Source organism: Triturus cristatus, chromosome 10, assembly GCF_964204655.1.
Source record: "Triturus cristatus chromosome 10, aTriCri1.1, whole genome shotgun sequence".
Taxonomy (NCBI): Eukaryota; Metazoa; Chordata; class Amphibia; order Caudata; family Salamandridae; genus Triturus; species Triturus cristatus.
Window position 1 is genome coordinate 1,066,290,648 of NC_140593.1, and position 15,099 is coordinate 1,066,305,746.

At 43.1% G+C, this 15,099-nt stretch overlaps 1 protein-coding gene across 1 annotated transcript in view; it reads right to left on the reverse strand.

Annotated features, from left to right (window-relative positions):
* The window catches only part of AMZ1 (archaelysin family metallopeptidase 1), a 104,606-nt gene that overhangs the window by 14,914 nt on the left and 74,593 nt on the right, over positions 1 to 15,099 (reverse strand). The window contains exon 6 of the mRNA XM_085630214.1: positions 4,911 to 5,087. Within this exon, the coding sequence (XP_085486340.1) occupies positions 4,911 to 5,087 (177 nt within the window). The remainder of the gene's footprint in view (positions 1 to 4,910; positions 5,088 to 15,099) is intronic.

Below are 15,099 nucleotides of genomic sequence, written 5' to 3' on the forward strand. Positions count from 1 at the left end.
ATTAAAAGTATTGCGTTTCTCTTGAGAAGTGCAGGTACACTCTCTCCCAAAATAAAAAAAGTGCCGGTACTCCGTACCGGACAGTACTGGCCCATTTTAAAGCACTGACTGTAAGTAAAGGGTCTGCTGTGACTCACCCATGTCAGAGGTTGTTTTATATCATACATATCTACAGTTTTTGGAGTTTGTGTGGCAAAGTGTGAGTCCTGGTTATGTAGTGGTGGGAAGTTTTTGGAGTTTGCGTGGACATGAGTGACTGAAGAACGAGGGGATGCTTTAAAACCGTAAAGTTGCGTGGTACTCCAGGGAGCGGCAAGTCAGATTTGACTAAGAGTTACCAAAGAGGTAGAGGTCAAGAAACTGCAAAGATGTGACTGGGGAGTAGGGTGTTGGGTTGTTGACCATTGTGAGGGCGGTGATGAATGTTGCACTAAACTCTCATCTGAGGTGTAGATACTCCGCAAGTTCTAGAGAAGAGGTAAATTGTATTCCAGTTTCTCCGTATTTTTTGGGGTAGGAGATGGGCTTTCTGAAAGCTGGAGATTTGTTTTTGATCGTATTTAAAGGCATTCATAAAAAGTATTACACGTTTAATTCTAAAAAGGTCCTGGGCAGTTACTGCAGAATTTTGGAGCCTTTATTTCTGCCTGTTTCCAGCAGACAGCGACAGCCTGTAGAAATGATCAAAGAGTAAGTAACAGTGACTAGGACAAAGTACAAGGAGTTGCGGGGACAGCTAGCAGCACAGGCTCACTCTTTGAAGTATTCACTTAGGACAACGGTTACTCCCCTGAGGTTGTTGGTGTGGGGCGGGCTTATGCAGCTTGATTCTAAGTGTGTTTGAGTATGCTTCCCAGCTGGAGTTACTCAGTCATCTAGTTGTGGGATTGTTCTGCCCCCTGTAATTTAAAGTGAAACTCGGATGCAGAATGACTCTAAGTGGCACTGGATGATGGAGCGACCCCCCTAACAGTGTCTGGAAACCTAGAAACCCCGCCAGTGGGTTCAGTGTGATGCAGATTAGGACTTTTACTAGGTTGCTAATTTCATTAGCAGAGAGATCCTCGCGCCTGAGGATAGCAACAGCGCGAACCTTCAACGGACAGCAAAGCGGGGTATAGGAGGAGGCATGTGCCTAAGAAGGAACCGCTTGTGAAGAGCCATCTTGCCCGGTGTACGCCCACACCGCTGCCAGGGAGGCCAAACAAAACCTGCAGTTGGTCTACCAGGCCGTGCAGGCGCTGTACCACGACCCCGAACCCAGTGGGGGAGCTTCAAAATCGGTAAGCGCTGGGGGTTGGGACCCGGGTACAAGGGTTTTAAAGGAAAGGACACTGTTCTGTAGAGTTTTTACGAGCATGTCACATCCCATATGTTGGCCGCGCATTGAGTTAAGGGAGAACCATGTGAAACTGGGCAAGTGATTAGGGGCCGTTTTGGGTGTGAAGTTGCACGTGTCAGCATCTTGGATAGTTTTAGTGGGGGGGTTCGGGAAGTTCGTCAGGACAGGCCCCAAAGAGCTCACTCTAGGGAAAATAAAGTGGAGGTCGCAGACAAGGCACAAGGATCAGGAGGCTGAGGCTCTTAAGCCAATCAGATTACTTTATTTTAAGATATGGACTTGAATCAGCCAATAAGTTAGTCAGTTCTGAAGGGGAGGCAGTCACAGGGCTGTGTAGGAGGAGAGTTGCATCTCTAATAAATGGTTTATTTTTCCCCATTGTTTTGGTTTTCATAGTTGGTCAGAAAGGCATCTTATAATGCCATTGATAATGGACAAAAATTGGCATGATCTAGGAATCGCGTACGATGATTCTTCCTAAAACACTGCATGGTTCGAAAATCTTGAGATTCTCTGCATGACTGATTCAGAAATGCCATATTTATTTTAGCTTCATTTAGAGTAGAGGTGGACGCGGCAACAAATTAACAGAGACAGCCGAGGTTCGGATCTTAGAGCCAGTGCACGAGCCGGGCCCTGCCAAAATTTGCTATGTTAAATCATACAACATACACCAGCCAGAAGCATGACTAAACAGTACTGTGTAAATATTTTGTTGTATTTTCTCCTATAAGTAACTTCAAATTAAATAATTGATCTAACTACACACTTAGTTGAGAAACATAGTTGATTTCTTAGATAACCATTGTTTACATTCAAACATGTTTTAATCGCTGGTCAAAGAATGTTCCACTTTTATCAGTGCATTGCAGGGTTAGAGCTATCATACTAGAAAAGATAGGTGTGAGAAACAATTAACACACAGATCTCTGTAGTAAGTGCATTAACCTACAGGTCTATTCTTGAGCCTAGAATCTGTAGTCAGTATGTCTCATATGCATTCCCCATATGCATTCCCCATTGAGCTATCTTATTGGGATTGGGATTGGAATTTGTGTCCTGCAGGATACGCAGACATTTCTGAATAAGGTGCATTCACTCACCACAGTTTTCTGAGTGGGCTAACAACAGGGTCATATGGGATCACAATTAGGCACTCCTTAAAAAAGTGGCCCAATTTCCCGGATCGTGCCATGTTAAAGAACAGTAGATGTTTCAGCACCCAGACTAATGTGCTGCATAGCTAAATGCATATAAGGTCTCAAAGGCGAGACCAATGGCATTGGAAATGCTTGTTTTTATTAGCCACTGTAAATTAAAAAAATAACAGAGGGGACTCGTGGGAAATAATAATCCATGAATTACCTAGTTACAGAGTGGTCCACATGTTTCTGCAGCATGCGTTTCTGAACGTGTGCGTCTGACTTCACAATATCGCATAAACGCACTTGAAAACGTCATTATGACATTGGACTAAACTAATGAGGGCGTCACCACGTGACATTGGGCCTCATGTGTGTCATCAGAAAAGGACTAGCCTGGGGTTGCAGTGCTATATACTGTTGTTGGATCATTCACCAGGATGCATTAATGTTAAGACATTAGTTCTTTAATGTGAGGCAGACATTTAAAAAAAGCCACACTACTGATTTCATGGGCGATGATATGAGTGTCCCAGGGCTTGACTACTAATCTGGCTTGGGTGCATGGTCCATTCTGAGTTGGTGATGTGGCATGCCAACATACAGTGAGTTAGTAGAGTGAAGTTGGGAGATGATGGGTGATAATGCAAATTCTGGGTAGTGCTAAGAGCGGATAAAATAAGGATATGTTAGAGTAGAAAGAGGCTTTGGAGGAATAGGTTTGGATGAATATGTGCGGAGGAATATGTGTTGTAAATAAAAGTCCAGTAGCAGAGGTGAAAGATCTGGATGAAGATTTATTGATCTAAGTCGCAGGTTAGTATATCTTAGTTCTTAGCTCAGATATCAGGATAGCTTCTATGATAAGCCCCACCAGGAGCAGCCTCCCTGCTGCTCAGCCCATACTCCAACGGACACTCTCTGTCTCACAGGCACCCTAGCATTCCATAACATCACCATGCACACCAACATTCCACACAGCACATTCATACTGGCTGAGCAGCAGGGACAGAGCACCAGGGTAGATGAAATGTACAAAACCAGATATAACAATATGCTGACCACAGATCCAACCTGGCAACAAAGGCCCTGTTCGAGTTTAGGACGGATCCTATTCATGTGACTGAGTTTTGGGATCGTTGAGTGACTTAAGGATGAGAAGCGATGATGCTTTTGGCATTGAAGAACAGTTTTGGATTCATTTAGCTTCCAGAAACTACTTGTTATCAATGAATCAATGGCAGATAGGCCAGTTTCTAGGGCATAGTACTGTTTTTACTTGTTGGGAGTTCATAGGAGGAGGTCAGTGCCATTAGCACTGGATTGGTAAAGGAGGTTGTATTAGGCTATGACCTTCAGGAAAGGCAAGAATAGATTTGAAGAGCATTTGCAAGTGGTGATCCATGCAGGATTCAACCTGATACCTGATTTCGAAGTTGAACAGGAATGGCCCATTAGGAAGTCATTCAGAATTCAGAACATGAACGGGTAGAAGGCAGAATCGGAGACTTTTGTTACCTCAAATAGTTAACAGAGAAGATTCATATGGGGTGCAGTGGCAAAGGCTGTGTGAGGATTGAAACTAGCTGATTGGTATTAGTTTAGTTGGTTGCTTCAAGGATGCTGTCCCATAACCTAAGGATGGTGTTTTTGTACCATGCTTCGACAAAAGTAAACTCTAATGGCTCATGAGGAGAGTGATTTCTCTGATATTGGTGAACAACGGTTTTCTCAAGGAACTTGTATGTGGTGAAGATGCATTAATGGCACTTTAGTTGTTTGTCATGGACAGATCAAGCTGGAATATCGTATACAAAAATATATTTTAAGATAGTCGGCTACCAAAATATTGTGGCCAGAATATTGACTACCAAAATATTAGGAAGGTAACTATATATAGGTATCTAGAGAGATTCTGCACCTATTTCCCCGTAAATGTACATTAACAATGTATATACATCTTAAAATATGAAAATTTGTGGGAGCGATGTAAAGACTGGTTGCCGATGAATCTTTCCATTTAGGTTGGTGGGGTTTTATAATCATGAGTACAAGCTATCAGAAAGCTAACTGTTAATGAGAAAAGTAATTTAAAAAAGGTAGGAGTAATATGTCAGAGAGACGTTTGGAGAGATTCCTAGAGAAAATTGATAAAGAATTTGGTAACAGAGTTGATATTAAACATGTGCCATAATATAACTAAGGTGTGGACCCTTGAAAGCATGATACCATAAAATAATCTTTTATAAAAAAACTACATAAAAAAACAAACAGTTTATGTCTAAGGGATAAGACGTTGATTAACATCGATAACTACCTTTGTTAAACAAAATCCAATGGTGTTCCATAGATTAAGGGTTGCCCCACTCTGCTCTCCAAACATTTATCATGCAGTGAATCTTGGGTAGCAGGCGCGTCCTTCTCACCTTGTATCGTTCTAGCAGCTTGAATCCCAGCACATACTGCAGTTTTCTCAGGCAAATTGGGCAGAGGTCCTGAGGCCGTAGAAGCAACTCATCGAGACTTAGCGCTCCCTGCATGAGACAGCGTAGCCAGCGGCACGTCCCCAGGCCAATGAGGAAGCTAATTTCATGACACGCGACCTTAAGAATAATGAAAGAAAGTTGCTGCTGGAATTCTCCTGAGACATAAATGACACTTTAACTCTAGTCTACATATTTAATCAAAACTGGTATATGATGCCTCCTCCCAACTAAGAGTAATGGTGTGCTGTACCTCACAACAACAAAAAGCATACCAAAAAATGTGCTAAATCAATAGCATAAAAATAAAGAATTGATAAAAATTAACACCAACATTAAAATATCATGAGAAAGAAAGAATACACAGCATAAGAGCAACTGAGAATTTCTCAACAGAAATAATGTATAATAAAGCTAAAATAAATGGAAAGCCAAGCTTACCTAGAAAATATTAACTAGCTTCCAAAGGGAGGTAAACCAGAGCACCTCTAAGTAAAGAAGAGTCTAGCATGCCTCAAGTTAGTTTTATAATGCTCTACAGTGGCTCTGTCGGGGAGCGACAATTACTTTGTTGGACGTACTCAATCAAAACAGGATGGAGGAAACTTATTTCCACTTAAAGAATCCAGTACTAATTTTGATAATTATTTACAACCTACATAGACACAGCACGCACAGTTGGTTTTAAGACCGCTGAACTGATGCCAGCTTCTACGGTAAGCGCTCACTCTCCTCACATTGCCCCATTAAGTAATAGCTTTCTTCAAAAGCATGAAATCAGGGCTAATCATTGCTTTTACTTCCAGGACTTTTTCCCTGGACTTTGGTCGATCCGTTTAAACAAGGATTTGGAACCCTTTATGCAAACCACGGGTAAGGTTCCTTTACCTAGGTGCCAGACACTTAATTTAAGATCATATTGGCTCTTTTCTGAAAACTTTAGTTTTTGCTCCCCTTTTTGTAGGAAATGGTCTTGCAATCCTGAATTTATAAGGATAATCATTTAAGAATCTAGAACAGCTGCAGTAATACGCTCCTGAATTATCTGGAATTGTAATTGCCAGTCCCTAAAGCAAGCCACAGGTATGCTCCGATTACCGTTTAGGCTACTGCATCTAAATGATTTGATCATACTACACTGTACCTAAAACTCGCACTCTCTTTTAGGGTACTGGTTCCCCTCCTAAAAGGAAGGTTTCCCTTCCTTTCGTGATTGCACACCTCTGCGTCTTTCCTGACACCAGCAGGTGAGATGGGAATTTCTTATTCCCAATGCGCGTTCTTTAATCAATCTTGTCTTGAAATATTAATACATCCCATGATGTTATTTGTAGATCATTCTGGCAGTCCACACTACGCGGGACGCCTCCTTAACATGTTTTGGGGTGAGTAGTGCTCCTCTCCAAGTCCACTTCCACAGCAGAACCCAGTTGAGTAACTCCCCTCATACTATATCTCATCTATTCTAGGCTGTCCACCTGTCCTGAAGAAGACCCGCCGCGACACATCAGTTATGCGTTGCCAGGGTCGAAACGTTGACATTTAACTTTGGTCCAGTTTTAGACATCTCTGGGTCCTATCTTTGAGCAATTTGGCCCTGTACCAGAGTGATCTTGTCAATCACTGTTCTGACCATTTTCAATAACTGTATATATTTGTACATAGTGTCACAATTGTATATATACACTTCTCCACTTGCACTGAGCACTTTTGTCACTTTGAAACACTTGTCACCATTGCATTTTGTTTTATTAGGACAGCCTGAACATATCAATATATGCATATTGATGTCAAGTTAATAATAATAATGATCCATGTACAAGCATTTTTTGAGTTGTTTGGCTCTTTATGTGGTTTTGATAATTGTTCCCACTTTGTTGCGCGCAATGATATTGTTTATCTAAATTTAGTACTGGATTCTTTAAGTTGAAATAAGTTTCCTCAATCCTGTTTTGATTGAGTACAACCAACAAAGTAATTGTCGCTCCCCGACAGAGCCACTGTAGTGCATTATATATTTACCCAGGCTCTGAGGGACACCGGGTTACCCCATTGTGTTTACCTCAAGTTAGTTTTAAGCAGGGTTTCCGCCATTTTAAAGTTAAGGTTTCAAGTCTACCTGTATGAGTAATATTCAATCTGTATTGTATCCTACCTTATCCTACACTACCCCTTCTGATCCAATCCTATCCTCTCTCGTCCCATCATGGCTTGTCTTGTCCTATTCTGTTCCATCCTACTCTATTGTATCCTGTCCTAACCTTTGCTAGCCTGTTCACAGCCATCCTATACTATCCTATATTATGCTAGCCTATCATACCCTTTCCTATCCCATCCTTTCTGCGCCATTGAGCTGAATTTCCATTTATTCTGTTAATTTTTCATTCAAAGACAGTGGTTCTTAACCTTTAAACATCTGAGGACCCTCACCTAATCCCTTAATCATTAATGGAACCCAGGGACCCCCACTCAGGACCAGCTTTAGGGCGATGCAACCGGTGCAGCCACACTGACCTCAGGGGATGGAGGGGGGCGGCACTATGTATAGAAGTAACTTATGGGTTTAAAAGCACCCGCTGCAGAGTTCCTTCTGTGTAATACAGTTTTCAGGCAACAATAAAAATGTAATAACTCTGGGGATTAATGTTCCTGTTGGAGAGAGATCAGAGTTTTGCCTAGTGGCAGTTCTGATTCATCAGAAAGTAGTGCAGAAGGCTATTACACCTGCTGTAAAGAATGTGTACCATGCATATCACAGAACTGTATGGATAGCTCAGTGGGTTACAGGCTTTGTCACAAAGATCCTTTTGTTACTTGCAGTTCATAAATTATAATCCTAACATGGCACAGTGACCCATGAACTGTCATCAAAGAGCTGCATGCAAACTCCAAGGCATAGGGTTGGAACCTTATGTTTTTCCTCAGTCTTTCATTATCCTAATGTTGCTAAAAAGGGCTAGATTGGGTAAAAAATAAATTCTTACCAGTAAATACAACCCCAATCACTATGGTACATTTTAAATCCAGAGTTTGTACTTCTCCAGACCAAACACTCTTAAAATATACTGCCTAATAGTACGGATGGCTTGTGATTCCTACACCTTGAAATCTTCTTTGTCTTATGTAACATTGCATATAGACTGACTTACACTGGTATGATTCATTGTCTCTGCATAATGTGTCTGTGATGTAAAGTGCTCGGACACCCTACACTGGTATGAGTACCACCATAAAACAAATGAAATACATGTCAGAGAGGTGCTATGGAGAGATGAGGGTCAATGTTGTAGGGTGTTAGTGAGTGAATCCGTGGACAAGGAGGTAATTGGGGTGAGGGGCAAAAAAGATTGAAACATCAGGTACCACCAGCGGTAAAGCCGGTCCGGCCCCCACTAAATCATTTTTGCAATCTGTGGAACCCCCCCCTTAGTCACTACTGGAAGCCAGGTTCCCAGCCTAAGCATTTTAGAAGATTTGAGCTGCAAAACAATACACAAAACATACAGAAACAAGCATTAATCAAACAAATACACAAATAATAAATATTTAATTTAATTTGCTAACACATATATAAAACGTCGACATTTTAATCATAATAGGAAGCCTGGAACATTTCTAAATTCAATTCAGACCACTCTTTGTCCATACTATATCCTGTTTGATGCACTTGCACTGCACCCAAAATTTAATCTGAGGATACAAACTTAATTTTTAGCCTCCAATATCAAACTCCTTCACATTTACAGAACGTTTTAAAAAATTCCGTTTTACATTTTGCTTCTACATGAATTCACCCTTTATAAATCTGTTAATATTATTACACTTCTAAGCAGTGATGGACCTCCTGAGTGGCTTTGCAGACCCCAGGGGTCCACAGGACCACAGGTTAAGAACCACTGTCCTATGATATTCAGTCCTATCCTATTCTATCTTATCCTGTCCTAACTGTACAGAAAGTATGACCTGCATAAACCTAAGTACGGTGGAGTAAACTCTACCGGCACGTAGGATACATACCATCATGTACAGTCCTATCCTATTGTAGTAAACAAGGGAAGTAACACAGGAAATGAAAGCTACACCAATAATGAGTTCGAAGGGGACAATATTGTCAGGCAACTATAACAGTAATTTTAGCAAGAGCAATATGTACAATAAAATATAACATCTATCCTATTCTATCTCCGATCCTATCCTACTCTCCCCTAACCTATCCTAACCAACCTTTTTTCAATCTGATCCTATCCCATTTTATCCCTTGATTGTTCCATTCCTTCCGACTCTAAGGTTCCTAATCCTAACCTATTCTATCCTATCCTATCCCAATTTTTCCAACCCATCCTATCTAATAGTGATGGCTGACATAGATAAAGAGTGGTGAGGAAAGTGGAGGGGATGCGGGGGAGCACGCAGCAGGGGGTTTAATAATTTTAAAAAAAATTAAAAGATTTACCTGGTGCTGCCAGCTCCCTTGCGCTCCTCTGCTTCCAGTTCCTGGTCCCAGCAGTCCCTGGGACAGCATTAAGGACTCCCCATCAAATCCCCACGCTGCTCTCAAGCATGAGAGCAGGGTGGGGATTGGCCTGACCAGGCTGGATTAATGCTTGCTCAGGCACAGGGAGTCTGTGCTGTTTCTCCAACTCGATTGTGCAATACAGCTGGGTTGGAGAAACGCAAGACGGCCAGCCAAACTGACATGTGCACTTAAAAGTGCACCTACCCCTCCTCCTCCCCCTCCCATGGCCCGGACCTACCCCTCCCTGCATATGCTGGCTCAGCAAGCAGCTGAAAAATAAAAGGATGATAAAACATTATTTTGTTTTTCAGCTGCTGGTTCTGAGCCAGTGGGGCAACGCTCCTCCGCCATTGCGGATGAGCCGCTGATGCTATCTCACGCAGTTCCTTCCCATCGTGCCTACCTGAACTTGACTGCCCCCCCCAGCACAAGATGCCCAGGAAACTAGGGACACCCCCTTTCAGTTCTGTTTATCTGAGGATTTGCTTTGCGGATTTAAAAATGGAAGGGAGAAAGCAATGAAAAATAGAATTTAGATGTAAACCTATGATTTCCATTAATTTTTTATTTTTGGGACTCTCGAAATACATAGGGATACGTTTTCCTGGCATGTACCTGTCACCCCTTAGCACCATGACTGCAGGATGTGTGCATCGCGGGGAGTCTGCAACTAGGGGTAACGTAAATATGCCATTGCACATATGTGTTACTTCACATGGAAAAGTTTATTTCATGTAAAGAAATCCTTTTCCCTGAACCTCTGGATGCACTGTGTGTTTGGGGCACCATCCCAAACTCAGTGCAGCACTTACACCACTTACGTCCGGTAGGCCGAAGTTTAAAAGTGCCATGACTGTGGAAAAAGGCACGGGCAATGTTTATGAAAACCCAAAAGTGGTGATTTTTGTGCCTGCTCACTTCCATTGACAAGTCCATGGGAAACTGATGTTGCAAACCCAATCCACATATAGAGAAGTGGAAATTCTTGCAAATGTTCAATGCGGTTATAAGGACATCTATTTTACAGTAGTCAATGTCCACAGTCATTATAATCGGAGCTTCACACAGGAAATAAAGCTGTCTGCAGCTCTGCAGTTGGATCACTTCCGGGTTGCTTAAATCTCGCGTGGCTTGGGTGTTAAGTGCAGGGTGGAGTTATACATTCAGAGGCGAGTTGAGTCTGAAAGACAACCAGAGGATAATGTCTACCCAGATATGCATTTTCGATTGGAGGAGTGCACACTACCACACTTATGTTTAGGCAGCTCGTAATTAAGGTTACAGTAGGTGACCCATTTTCACTGACAGTCTCAGTTTACAGTACCTTGACCTCAAATGACCGGTGTCTCTGAAAATGTTCCTGATTCTAGAGTCACAGACAGACAGGGCAGGGAAGCCGGGGGAACTGTCCCTGAAAAATCCCCCGTCTCTCAGGCAAAGCGTTGGACGTTGCCAAGCACCGCAGGGTAGAATACAGTAAAGTGGAATTGCTTAAACCGTTGTGATTCCACGCAACACCTGCCAGTGGAAGGGAGCAGCCCATAGTGGTCTATCCTCTCCGCCAGGCCGCGTAACTCCACCTCATGGTAATGTCAGGCTTCATTGATTTGGTACAGTCCTAATGATTCCGGCTGCGCAGTGGCCTGAGGGAAGTCATAGTCCTCATGGCCCTTGCTTATACCATGACCACCATCAGGATCCGCGTATGCATAGCGGTCAAGCTTTCAGCAGCCGCGGCTCATGCAGGTAAGAGCGGTGGGGCGGTGGGGACGGGTGTGGGGAGATTTCGACGGACGAAGACGAGGGAAATTAAATAAATAATATATTTTCCCTTGCCATCATACATCGAAATCCCCCCCTTCCCCAACCTGGCCCCACCACCCCACCGCTCTTACCTGCACGGGCCGCGGCTGGGTTTCAGATTGTCTATGTGTGACATTTTCATAATTTCAGTGTAATTATGAGTGACATTTAATGACTATGAGTGACACTCACTCGCAAACAGTGTAATGTCACTCACACTTAACAGTTAGCGTGGCCCAGCCCACTGCCTAGGTCGGACACCTGTTGCAGGACGGAGTGGAAGAGAACCAATGAATTAAACAGAGGTTCCCTGCCTGAGCCAGCCTGCTGCTCCCTGGCAACCAATCAAATGAATGGCATGAGCAGATCATGATCAATTGGCAGAGTCTGTCCAAGCTCTCTGCCACATGGGACCTGAGGCCAACTGCAGGATGGGCGAGGAGCCACAGCGGGGATCTTCTCCCTGAACAGTTCTCCAATTAGGCCCCTCTTTTACTCCAGTTTATATTGACCTAGCTTTTGGCATGTATTTAAAAGCTTTATTTTGCAGCTGGACATCCACATCAGTTTGATACTATGGTTTGAGCAGGAGGTGCTTTTTTACATTAATGAGACGGATGTGTGGGTTTGTGTTTCGATCTTCAAATCTCTGAAGTTTGTTTGGCATGCATATGAGTTTCTGTGATCGCAGGATATTTCCATGTCATAATATATTGAGATTCTTATACCTTCCGTTGTACACTATCGCCATCTTGTGGCGTTTGAAACACGAGCTCAGCTTTTATGCATCCATCCCAGCAAAGCGAAAAATTGGAACTAGACGGCTTTATCGCTCGTCAGGGCAGGCTCGGATTGGGATCACAATTGGGCTCAGGCACCTGCAAAAAAGTGGCCCACATTCCCAGATCACGCCCGTTCACGAAATAGCATTTGGCTAGTCTAATTTTTAGAGAAATGTTTGATTAATTGTGTATTTTAAAGCTCACTGAGCCAGAAACATTGGTGAAAACTAGAAGCACTACATTTTGGCTGGGCGGGCGAAGTGAAATAAAGTGGCCCAAAGGCCACATCTCCCAATATGGCTATGTTGATATGGCTATGTTTGCCACCTGACTGTTTTTTGAACCAGCATTACCAGTATTGTAATGCCCTTGCCACTACAAAAATGAAGAAAATCACCTAAAGCTGGTATTTTCTCCCTTAATTGATATGTACTTTAAAGTTTAAACAGTTAACGTAATTGGAAAACAGTTTACAAATTGGTCTAAATCTTCTTTAATGATAGTTAACACTAAACAAAGGAAGAAAAACCATGCTAAGAAGGAACACAGACTTTTTATTATTGAATAAAGAATCCTCTCTCATTATTAAGTTACAGCCTTTGCAAATTCTTAAATTATGAGCAAACTGAAAGTTATGCTTTTTAATTGTAGTTTGATATAGCGTAAACTCGGCCAAAGGGCAGCAATTATATGCGCACCAGTTACATCACAGAAGATCAAATTCAGTTTCATTTTAGGCCTTGGGGAATTAAGTCATTTGCCCAGAATCATAGGATGCGGAGGGGAGGCTTAGACTCAAACCTATTGCCATAGTTCCACATTCGGCAGCTCTGACCCTAACATTACATTATCTCTATTTACCTCTCTGGGAAAGGTGCTTCACAGTGAGGTTTATGCAGGTTTAGGCCTTGGTGGGTGTGTATGTACACCCACCAAGGCCTGAAAGACACTGTAGCCGAGGTGCCAACGACAGGCCCTCAGCAAGGCCATTCACTTACTCACCCCAGCCCAGCCAACTGTAGCCTCAGGGTGATGGCCTGGCAGGTGAGGGTTGAAGGAAAGCACAGAGCTGGTGCTGCTCCAGGGGAGCAGAGGTGATAATGGCCCACAGCAGGGGTGTGGGACATTGCTTCCGGCCGTCTGCGCCGCCCCCACAGGAGACCAAGATGAAGTCTGCAGCAGACAGAACAATATTGGCCTAACGACACTGCTGAAAGGTACCCCCGCAGAGCCTCTCTGCCCATGATGGTGACCCCCATTACAGCGTCCTGGTAGGGAAGACAATAAGGCTCTGTGGGTCGGTTGACAAAACCGGCCCACTGGTGACCCTTAGGCAGCGGCCCATCGGCCAATGCCCGACTGCCCGCCTTCCCAATCCGATGCTGCTTCAGGGCACGGTTCTTTTGCGTGACAATCTCATGCATTGCGGTAATGCGGGAAAATTACCAGAAATGCATTAATCTAATGTGAGAAGCGTGGCACTTGGCAGGGCTGCTCACGCCTTTCTGCATAATTCAGTATCAGAAAGAAACTTCGGTGAGCCTAACCCTGCATCAGGTCAGTCGTTCGCTTTGACATCAGAGCAGGCCAATGTCATGACCTTGGTGAAATGTGAGACACACCATGATGGCCATGGACACTGCATCTGCATCGTTAGCTGCTGCATGGGTTGTTCTCTTCTCTGTCCTGGGCTGAGCAGGCATTTCAGAAGATTTTGGGGGGCGAAGGGGGTCAAACCAAACTAAAGTATGCTGTTCATAGGAGGAGGACCTGTTTCTAAATTAAAGGGAAACATCCTTTAGTGCATAGGAAACACAGCAGAGCTAGCATCTGGCGCCATCTAGTGGGAGTAGCAGGTACTCTAGGGATCCGTGGTGTTTCCCTTAGAAATTCGAGCTGCCTGAATTTCTGGGTGAAATATCAGAAAAAAATTAGAAATTATTGGAGGACTCATAAAATAATTACTGATTCTCTAGACAGTCACATTCCCCCACACCCCAGAGTTATTGATGCCCCTGGTGTCAGTAACTCCCAGGGAAGAAATTAATGGGGATTACTAGGGAACACTTGTATTGGGTTGCAAAGTAGTAATGCTTCTCGAGACTGTTAAAACATTAGGGGCCAGATGTATGAAGCTTTTTCTGGTAGCAAATTCAGCAATTCAGTGAATCAAAGGGTTTACCACAAGAAAATGTGTTTTTGAATTTACTAACATTTCTTCGCTAAATAGGTTTAGGAAATATTTAGGAATCATGATTTGGAAGGGGCATGTTCAGGGCGACCTTTTAAAATAGCAATACCTTAGAATATACATGAATGTTTTGCAAGCGAAATCCAGTTGCAAAATATTAATATTTTACCGACTATTAGGTAGTGGTAACTCGTTCGCAAACCAACACAATCCCTTTCGCAAGTGGTAAAAAACATTTACTTTGGAGTAGGCAGTGGTCTATCGAACCATTTCCAACACTTCAAAAATAGTTTTGAACCCTGCTTTTTTTTTTATTACATCCTGATTTTCTTGAAAGAAAATGGTCTGTAATCAAAAAAATAAAATAAAGGTTGCTTTGCTTAAAAGCAATCGCAGATATGATGGTCTGTTGATCCCAGCAGTACACTCTCCCTGTGATTGATGCGAATCGTAGTGGTTCATTATTTGCGATCTATCTCGTTAACATTCATGAAGATGGTCGAACTGCGACCCATTGCAATTTGGTATTATGTGAATGAACTATCAGTACATAGCTCAGTTCGCAAAATAGCATTGGATTTGGGAACAGTAGGTGCGCCAATTGCGAAAACCTTTCTTAGTACTTCAAACCCCAACCTATTTAAAGCCACCCTGGTTTCCCACCTTTGACTCCCACCGTTATTATTAGCCAATGTTGATATTGGCTACCGTCCCACGCATCCGTAGAACCACAGCCGGAGGCAAATCCTTCTCCCACTGCGCCGCCAAGACCTGGAACACCCTCCCCCTCATCCTACGACAAACCGAAGACCTTCTAACCTTCAGGAGACAACTCAAGAC